Below are 10,399 nucleotides of genomic sequence, written 5' to 3' on the forward strand. Positions count from 1 at the left end.
CCCACACCACACCGCTTCTCCGTTCACTTCATTGGTTACCAGTAGCTGCCCGCATCCAGTTCAAAACATTGGTACTGACGTACCATGCTGTGAATGGACCGGGACCAGTCTACATCCAGGACATGGTGAAACCCTACATCCCAACTCGCACACTTCGATCTGCATCTGCCAAGCGGCTTGTTCCTCCCTCACTGAGAGAAAAGCACTCGACGAGATCGCGACTCTTTGCTGTCCTGGCTCCCAGATGGTGGAATGAGCTCTCCGATGACATTAGGACTGCAGAGAGCCTCTACATCTTCCGTCGAAAACTCAAGACACACCTTTTTAGACTCTACCTTGACTAAAACACTAGCAAACCGTAGTACTAACAAATGATAGCACTTAAATTGTACTTATAATGGCACTTTTCTATAACATGTTTTGTAACTGCTTATTTGATGAAAAATGTACTTTCTTGTTACTTGTTTTCTGAGTTTGTATCTATGTGGAAATGCACTTATTGTACGTCGCTTTGGATAAAAGCGTCAGCTAAATGACATGTAATGTAATGTAATGGAGATGGTGGCAGTGCTGGTTGCTCTACGATGGGTGGAAGAGGCAAGACTGGAAAAGGCATTGATTTGCTCAGATGCATCTTCAGTGCTAGCAAGTATAAAGTCCTTTTAGTCGCCCAGTCGACAGGACATACTGTTCGAAGTCCTTCAGTCAGCCACAAGAATAACCAGTCAGGGAGGTCAGGTCAAATTCCTGTGGGTTCCAGCACATGCTGGGTTGAGCGGGAATGAGAGGGCGGATGAGTTGGCAAAAAGGGCTTTAAAGAAAGGGGACATAGAGATGAAGGTTAGTATTAGCAAGGCAGAGGTCAAGAGTATTAACTGGGGAAATATCAATAAAATGTGGCAAGATAGGTGGGATAGAGAAGGGAAAGGGAGACATTACAATCACATTCAAAAGAGCATCAAAGTTAATAGGGTCGGAGGTGGGAATAGGAGAGAACAAACTGTTCTGACAAGGTTACGGCTGGGTCATTGTGCACTAAATAAAACACTAAAAATGATAGGGAAACACCAGACAGGGTTGTGTGACGGGTGTGGAGAGTCAGTAGAGCACGTAGTGTTGAGGTGTAGGGAGTATGAGACACAAAGAAGTTATGAGGAATAGTTTGAGGGAGGTAGGGATTTATGATTGTTCTCTGAAAGGAGTACTGGCCATAGGTGAGAGAGCACAGTTTAGGGTACTGTTGGCATTCTTGAAGAGCACAGGGTTTTTTTTATAGGATATGAGTAAAATGTAGGGATGGGGTACAGGGGTTACTTAGTTGTATTTTTTTAATATAATTTGTTTTATGGTTTTGTTTGTTTTGTTTTATTGTGGGGTAAAGAAGAGTAGGGTTTTGTCTGATCCATATTCCGGAGCAGAAGGTGGCGGTAATGCACCTATAAGATGGGTGCCAACCGCCGTAAAACACCAAAAAAAAGAAGAAGAAGAAGAAGAAGAAGCAATCAGCTTTACTCGGGAGGCCTCTTCTACAGGGTGCTGATTGCCTGGATTGATTTCAGGTGTGGAGCCATACTACGCTTCAGGACTGGTGTGCTTCTGCTTGCTGGAGGGAAAAAGGACCTTCCATGGTCCATCGGCAGCAGTGGGCATGAGCTGCTCGTCCCAATGTTGACGGGCATCTGAACACACTGGCTTGGGAATGGCTCGCAGGTAATGCTTGTTCACATGTGACATTATAGTGCTTTGGTTAACACTGTGCTGTGGGTTCTCTAGATCTTGAAGGTCTCCTTAAAATCTGACACTTGAGAATGAAAGTTATTTTCCTGCCTTCACATCTAAAATTCACCCATAGGTCAGAGTTTTACCACTTTGTCTATTAGCGTCCATTTTCAAAACTTACCAATGGATAATTTCCACTCCAATTGCAAATGTATTCACCTGCTGTGTCTTCAATATGTAAGTAGTTCAATGATTGTCTGAGCCATTTTATAAGAACGAGTTTGTTAGCCAGAAATCACCATATGAGTAGCTCTTGCATCCACATATCCTCAAACATTCCTATTTATATTCTGATGGTTTTTATCATTCTATTTTTTAATCTTTCATAGCCTTGTCGATAGAAACATTTATTTCAATATAAATTAACTCGTATATATTTTGTAAAGGCTGCTGACTCCTATTTATATAAAAGACAATTACCTTAGTAACCTGCTGTCCGACCATCTGCCACCTTGGCCCCATTCCATAACATATTTTACAATCTGTTGCTCGTTACCTTCTTCCTTTCCTCATCTATCTATCTATCTATCTATCTATCTTCCCGTGCATTCTTGGTTGTTACTTTACTGGACTTGGCCTGGGTTACTTTGCAATTAAATTAAATGTGTCCGTAAGGTAATCACGGATCACTCCTTAGCATTAGTTTCGGGCATCTCCCGCAGTAGACCGCAGAGAGCCTTTACATCTTCAAACTAAAGACACAGCTCTTCAGACTATACCTCGACTAAAGACACTAACAAACTGTAGCATTTAGATTGTACTTATAAAGGCTCTTATCTATAACACGTCGGCTTATTTGAGAAATTTCACTTTGTTGTTGTTCTTCTGAGTTTGTATCCTCATGGTTTAAATGCACTTATTGTAAGTCGCTTTGGATAAAAGCCTCAGCCAAGTGACATGTAATATACATATTGATATCTCAAAACACTGCTTTTAAAGACCTTAAGTCAAATGAATATAAGGAAAAGTTCAGTTTCCCAATAAGAACATTTGTTAAAATATTTTGCATATTTCATCATGCAATTTATTATAACCAGTGAGTCCCTAAAAGAATGGTCACCTGGGGAATTTCAATGGTAATATGTAAATAGACATGTTTACCATACGTGATTTGGGTGTGAATTGCTTGTGGTTCTCAGTTGTGGAGATAGAACTTTACCAGTCAGGTGAAGAGTTTTTAAACTAAAGCCAAGCAACATGCAAAATGTAATTTTTTCTTTTTTTTCTTTACATGGCTACGTTCTAATTCCAAGAATCACTTGCTCAAAAGTGTCGCGCTTTTTTCGGAGCCTGACCCGAAAGAAGCCTCTGAAGCCCGAGGGTGAGGTGTCCAACTTCTGCCGTTGCTTGACCACCTTAGACCTGGTGGGTTTGGGCGTCGGCAGCACACTCGGGGCCGGTGTCTACGTACTGTCGGGAGAGGTGGCCAGGGAAGTGGCCGGCCCCAGCATCATCATCTCCTTCCTGGTTGCGGCGGTGGCCTCCATCTTTGCCGGGTTATGTTACTCTGAGTTTGGAGCCCGGGTCCCCAAGACTGGCTCCGCTTACCTCTATAGCTATGTGACTGTGGGGGAGGTGTGGGCCTTTGTGGCTGGCTGGAACCTGCTGCTGTCCTATGTCATTGGTAAGTCAAAGTGCACAATGAAGGTGGATGGGCAGGAAGCTAATCGGAAACGTTGGGAGTTTTGTCTGGTGCCGGTGTTCTCGACCTTTTTGACCTTGGGGGCCCAAGTACGAAGTTCCACTGATAGTCCTCTATGGATTAAAAAGCATACACTGAAAATAAAAAGTTGTCATAGTCACCGTGACGTCATCCATCGGTTTGTGGGCAGCCATTTTGACGCCTTAACTTTTCTGCTTGGGCAGTTATTTTCTTTGGCGTTTTTGCCACTAGTGAACTGAAATAACCAAATTTGAATTTGATAAAATTCAATGGCCAGCCGAGAGACTGACACTTTTGCAATGGCTTTACTGATCACCGGCCAGTAAAAGAAATAGAGGACATTAACATATTGGTTTAATTAATGGATCACTCTTGGTTTGATTTGTATTCAATAACTAGATCAAATCACATCCAGGTGATGCAATGTGATCATCAGAAAGACTTTTTTGTTTGATAATGTGAATGTACATTCAACTAGATGGCTTAACACAGCTTTGTTTACTTCTGCTGTGCGTTGACATGTAATCGCTTGCTGTAGTCAGTTAGTTGAGGGAGTCTAAGTTGAAGATGGAGCTTTTTGCATTGGAAGTAAAACCGAAGAACTGTGCAGAGAAATTCCTCCACATGTCAAATTGACAACTTCAGGACTAGGACTGGAACCTGCTGGTAAGCTAAGCTAGCTGCTAGGCTACTTCCATCTCAACATCTACCCTGCATAGTACCACCACTGTGTCCCTGAAAGACGTCCCGGCTTAGTGTGGAACCATTACTGCCTGAAATTTAAAAGACTAACAAATATAACATGTTTGATCTTTTATTCAACAACCGTATTTAAATGTTTGCCATGGGAGTATTTATTACCATCTATCTAATCACACATCACACGGCCAATTTATCACTTTATGATATTTATCAGGGGACAAAGGTCTATGAGGCTACAGAGGTCCCCTCATAAATGTTATGATATAGTCCAGATATAGCTTTTTTTTAATTTCTAAAAAAGAATATCTAAATGTTTCTGTACTCTTGTGGTTCTCAGGAACATCTAGTGTGGCCAAAGCCTGGACGGGAACTTTTGATGACCTTATTGACAACATTATTGCTCAAACTCTAGAAGACTATACACCAATGGAGTCGCTTGGCCTGGCTTCATACCCAGACTTCTTTGCTGCTGGGCTGATTATGTTGCTTGCTGGTGATATCTCCATTGTCATTTCATGTGAAAGTTAAGAACAGAAGATGCAATGCTGCAAGAGCTGAAATTTCTGCACAAAATGAATTTAACTTTTTCTTTTTAATTCCAGGGGTTCTTGCTCATGGTGTGAAGGAGTCAGCTGTTATCAACACAGTTTTTACTGCGATCAATGTAATGGTTTTAATTTTTATCATCATCGCTGGCTTTATAAAAGGAGATCTCAACAACTGGCGCAGCAGTCGGGAGGCCATCCTCGATGCAACTCTTCTCATGGAGTAAGATATTTTTCTTTTTGCACTTTTTTGTAAAAAAAAAAAAAACACAAATCAGCACTTGACCTTAAATAATAACTGAAGAACTATGCTCAGAATTCAGATTTTTCTTCAGTATCAAAGTAATCCAGTGAAATCCTTCTCCACAACTTGGTACTAACAAGAATCACAAATGGCAAATTGGTAGTTAGTGCTTCCCCAAAAAGTAAACTTCAAACGCTATTTTACTGTATAATACTATTTCCTATTTACCATATACAAATTATGGGAATTATAGTTCCAAAACAAAGAGCATGAGTATCATAGAAAAAAGATGAGGAACAATGGTAACAACTAGGTCAACAAGTATATTTTTGTTTTTATGTTTCACTAATATTCTCCTTTTGCCCATTCAGCCAGGAATTATTATCACCTTTTTAGTTGTTCTTAAAACCCAATTTTGTGCTCTTCCCAACAATTCTGACATTACTAGCTTTGTCTTATAGAATTTAAATGTATTTACAGTTTTTGATTAATAATCAATTATTTTTGCATTTTACGGTCTCTTTTTGAAACATTTCAGATTCTATCAATTAGAAGTGTTGATCTTTAATCATCCGATAATAAGAGGCAAAAAATTGCTCTTTAAACCTCTTTAGTACTGCCTTGTCAATGGGGGGGGGGGGGGGGCGAGACACGAACGAATTACTTGTTTTACACTTTAATTTCGTTTCAGGAACTTTACAACCGCACAAAACGAAACAATAGACTTGGGTGTTGGTGGCTTCTTCCCCTTCGGCTTTGACGGAACATTAGAAGGAGCGGCAACCTGTTTCTATGCATTCGTGGGATTTGACTGCATCGCCACAACAGGTATTGTTGAGTAGTGAGTGCAGAGCACATTTTGGGGAATTGACTTCAACAGAGGATCTGGCTGATGCAAGGGCCCTTTCTAGGGGAGGAGGTGGAGAACCCACAAAAAGCCATTCCTCTTGCGATCGTATCGTCACTGCTCATCTGTTTCTTGGCCTATTTCGGCGTGTCTGCCGCTCTCACACTTATGATGCCCTACTATCTGCTCGATGGCCACAGCCCTCTACCTGTGGCCTTTGAATATATTGGCTGGGAGCCTGCAAAATACGTTGTGGCAGTGGGATCCCTCTGTGCACTCTCAACAAGGTACTGGTCTCTATTTCTGCATCATGTTAAAGGATTTTTTTTAGCCGTTCTTCGGATGCTTTCATCACATGACATTTTTGTTCGGTTATAGTAGTGCACATGGAATAAATGTCTAACTCTCTTGACGTTGGCGAGCTCTACACCCGGTCAGTGAAGCGGTGCTGTCATGTTTCCACAGTCTCTTGGGAGTGATGTTTCCAATGCCGCGGGTGCTCTTTGCCATGGCAAGAGACGGCTTGCTCTTCAAGCCACTTTGTTACATGAGCTCCAGGCAAAGTCCCGTCGTTGCCACACTGTCTTCAGGAGCTGTGGCCGGTAATCTAGTTGTAATTACAATTTTTGATTTTCGTTGTTTATTAAGTGTGTGTGCACACAGTTGGCAACTAAAGTACGGCGGAGTGCAATAGGTTGTCAGGCGAAGAAAGTGCAATAAGCTCACAGCTCTTGCAGCTTTTGTCTACGTTGTATGTACACTCACCTAAAGGATTATTAGGAACACCATACTAATACTGTTTGACCCCCGTTCATCTTCAGAACTGCCTTAATTCTACGTGGCATTGATTCAACAAGGTGCTGAAAGCATTCTTTAGAAATGTTGGTCCATATTGATAGGATAGCATCTTGCAGTTGATGGAGATTTGTGGGATGCACATCCAGGGCACGAAGCTCTTCTTCTACCACATCCCAAAGATGCTCTATTGGGTTGAGATCTGGTGACTGTGGGGGCCATTTTAGTACAGTGAACTCATTGTCATGTTCAAGAAACCAATTTGAAATGATTTGAGCTTTGTGACATGGTGCATTATCCTGCTGGAAGTAGCCATCAGAGGATGGGTACATGGTGGCCATAAAGGGATGGACATGGTCAGAAACAATACTCAGGTAGGCCGTGGCATTTAAACAATGCCCAATTGGCACTAACGGGCCTAAAGTGGGCCAAGAAAACATCCCCCACACCATTCCACCACCAGCCTGCACATTGGTAACGAGGCATGATGGATCCACATTCTCATTCTGTTTACGCCAATATCTGACTCTACCATTTGAACGTCTCAACAGAAATTCAGACTCATCAGACCAGGCAACATTTTTCCAGTCTTCAACTGTCTTCAATTTTGGTGAGCTCTTGCAAATTGTAGCCTTTTTTTTTGTGGAGATTTTGTAGTGGAGATGAGTGGTACCCGGTGGGGTCTTCTGCTGTTGTAGCCCATCCGCCTCAAGGTTTTGCGTGTTGTGGCTTCACAAATGCTTTGCGGCATACCTCTGTTGTAATGAGTGGTTATTTCAGTCAAAGTTGCTCTTCTATCAGCTTGAATCAGTCTGCCCATTCTCCTCTGACCTCTAGCATCAACAAGGCATTTTCGCCCACAGGACTGCCGCATACTGGATGTTTTTCCCTTTTCACACCATTCTTTGTAAACCCTAGAAATGGTTGGGTGTGAAAATCCCAGTAACTGAGCAGATTGGGAAATACTCAGACCGGCCCGTCTGGCACCAACAACCATGCCACACTCAAAATTGCCCAAATCACCTTTCTTTCTCATTCTGACATTCAGTTTGGAGTTCAGGAGATGTCTTGACCAGGAAAACCCCCCTAAATGCGTTGAAGAAACTGCGATGTGTTTGGTTGATGAGATAATTGCATTAATAAGAAATTGAACAGGTGTTCCTAATAATCCTTTAGGTGAGTGTATATTAGTTACCCATGAGCAAGTGGTATGTGTTTGGTAGCTCCTGTGTGGATGATAACATTTCAATTTGGCATGAGAAATATTCAATTCCTCACCTCACCAAAAGATAGTAATGTGGATAAATATAATGTAAAAATAACCTGATTAAAGAGAATATTTATTTTGTGGTAAGATCTAAAGTTGTTATCCAACTAAGTATGCATTCTGGTTCTCTTTGCAGCTGTCATGGTCCTGTTATTTGACTTGAAGGCGCTTGTTGACATGAGTTCAATTGGGACCATCTTTGCCTACACCCTTGTGGCAGTGTGTATTCTCGTACTAAGGTATGTTCACTTGAGGTACCTAATGTACACTTATTCAGTTGGTTAATACGCTGCAATTCCGATTTCTAAAACGGATTTTGCTGTCCAAGCCTTTTTAACTGATTAATGAAGTATTAATCTGTTTTGCATGACGCATGCCTTTTTTTTTTACCCCAGGTACAAAGAATGCCCTGGTCTTGTTCGTAGGCAGGAACCATTTAGTTTGATGGGTCTGTTGAGACCTCCATCTCAACCCACCCACCGCACCTCTAAAAATGTCAATGTAGTCATCATCATCATTTGTAAGTATGCTCTCAATCTTCTGCTGAGTGGACGTCAACTCTTGGCGACCCCCTGTGTCTTCACACCATCAGACATGGTGGCAGTGTTGTTCTAAGCATAATTGTATTATTTTTTTCTAACCCTATCAGTGATTTTGTTTAAAACCAAATACCAACCCTAACGTCAATGATAATCATAGACTTTCAGGGTCATAATGTATGCAAGGCTCCCCCATTCATACTATATCTGCTGAAAATGTATCTAATAGCATGATCAACGCTTTCATGCACATGTTGCCGACTAGAACATACTTTCCATTTTAGTAGTATGTCAACAGTGTCACTTTCCAGAGTTACTGGAACAGTAATCGACAAAATATACCCACAAGACAACACTCAATGTGGAACGTTGTGCCTCACAGCTGTGATCCCTCCTCAGTGTTTCTGGTGATCGCTATAAGCGTGCTGCTGTCCGAGGCTGTGCAGTCCCTTCGCAGACGAGAGTTGTGGAGCATCCTGCTCGTCGCTGTCCTCGCGTTGACACTGGTCCTCGCCGTCATTATCATCTGGAGACAGCCACAGAGCACAACCAAAGCTGCTTTCATGGTAAAGTGGGAGGGTTGATGTTGGTGGTGTACCAATTTTCCTGCATGCTGAGGATTTGCACCCTTTTACCGTTCCAATGCGGTTATATTGCATGTTCGGTTGGTCAGTTAACAGGCTTACTGAGGTTCCTCTGCCATGCCAAGTTTATGGCAGAGGCCAACAAAGGATAAACTCACAGCTATTGAAGACTATTTGAAATACTATATTTTTTGGTTTTGAAGAACTTTCCACAGTTATTGCTTGTTTGTCTGTTTTGGGAGAAGTGGCGTGTCTTCAACGACAGGCAGCTGCATCGAAGCTAAACCCAAATCGCTTTAACCAGATGTTTTTTTTGACCCCTCCCATCTGTCCAAATGTCTTGTGTTTTGCATTTATCACCAGTGACACCAGCTGGTTAGTTTCACTGGCACCTCTTTCATCTTACATGCGCAATGTTTTTATGCTGGAAGAAGCTGTTTTTTGGGATTGGATTGTCGTGGCAATCGAAGGCGAGGGTTGTTCTCGAAAGGATGCAAAGTAGTGGAGGCAGGAACTCTTAAGTCATACAGCTCCCCCTCAAATATTTAAACTAACTTTTTATCATGCCAAACTGTTAATGATTTCTTTTGTTAATTTAGGTCCCCGGTGTACCCATAATTCCAGTTTTAAGTATCCTAATGAATACCTACCTGATGGTTCAGCTGGGAGGAGAAACTTGGATCAGCTATGCTATCTGGATGGCATTAGGTAAGTACACTGCTCTCGATGGCCCCCTAAGTAACCAGCTCAATGTGGCATGTTTGATATTTTTCAAGTTTTCGTTATCATTTGATGGTGATGATGATGTAAATCCCTTTTAAAAGCCTCCACTATTTCCTCAGGTCTGATCATCTATTTTAGCTACGGGGTTCGTAATAGTGTCCAAAAGCAAAGGCTGCGGGAAGCTCGCATCCAACTGAATACCGCTGTAAACAGTGACGTTGCAGCTTAATGTTGTGCGTTGAATTGTGATGTGTTGTCCACCTGCATGAACAGAATATATTCTTTGATCAGGTCAAACCTGATCAAAGAATATAGTTGGTCATCAAGGAATAACCTTGAAAACTATTTTAATACTCTGCATTATAGTTATAGTTTTTTTTCATTGAATGTTTTTATGCCAACTGTATAAGTGTGTCATATTATCTATTATGACTCATCAGTCTTTCAAGACTCTGTAATCTTGGATATTTTTGTTTAACTTCCGGGTATGACGCAAAATACATGTTTTAAAAAAAAAAAAATGTAAGTAATATGAAAAATGTTAATAAATTTGTAGAAAAAAGTGGCTGAATTTTTTTTACGTGGTACTAATTACAGCCTTAGATTTAGAATCGTAACGCTTGGTGGTTTGGGGGGGAGCAGCAGCAGCAGTTGTTGCCAAATCCGAATACCTGTGTATTTGATGTACAATACGTTCATTTCCTATGACAA

At 41.5% G+C, this 10,399-nt stretch overlaps 1 protein-coding gene across 2 annotated transcripts; it reads left to right on the forward strand.

Annotated features, from left to right (window-relative positions):
* Nucleotides 1-1,554: 1,554 nt before the first annotated feature.
* Nucleotides 1,555-10,093, forward strand: LOC119214571 (cationic amino acid transporter 2-like). 2 transcript variants are annotated; one of them, XM_062566683.1, is made up of 12 exons: nucleotides 1,556-1,710; nucleotides 3,033-3,403; nucleotides 4,482-4,637; nucleotides 4,747-4,912; nucleotides 5,625-5,761; nucleotides 5,845-6,067; nucleotides 6,246-6,382; nucleotides 7,979-8,081; nucleotides 8,238-8,362; nucleotides 8,781-8,947; nucleotides 9,565-9,673; nucleotides 9,808-10,093. In XM_062566683.1, exons 1-12 carry the CDS (start codon nucleotides 1,700-1,702, stop codon nucleotides 9,915-9,917), a joined length of 1,815 nt encoding a protein of 604 aa, XP_062422667.1. In that variant the 5' UTR covers nucleotides 1,556-1,699; the 3' UTR covers nucleotides 9,918-10,093. The 2 variants fall into 2 exon arrangements, with proteins under 2 accessions (XP_062422668.1, XP_062422667.1); XM_062566684.1 differs by lacking the exons at nucleotides 5,845-6,067; nucleotides 6,246-6,382 and having other exon boundaries at nucleotides 1,555-1,710; nucleotides 4,482-4,667.
* The last annotated feature ends 306 nt before the right edge of the window (nucleotides 10,094-10,399 follow it).

The sequence above is a fragment of the Pungitius pungitius genome, chromosome 13 (assembly GCF_949316345.1).
Source record: "Pungitius pungitius chromosome 13, fPunPun2.1, whole genome shotgun sequence".
Taxonomy (NCBI): domain Eukaryota; kingdom Metazoa; phylum Chordata; class Actinopteri; order Perciformes; family Gasterosteidae; genus Pungitius; species Pungitius pungitius.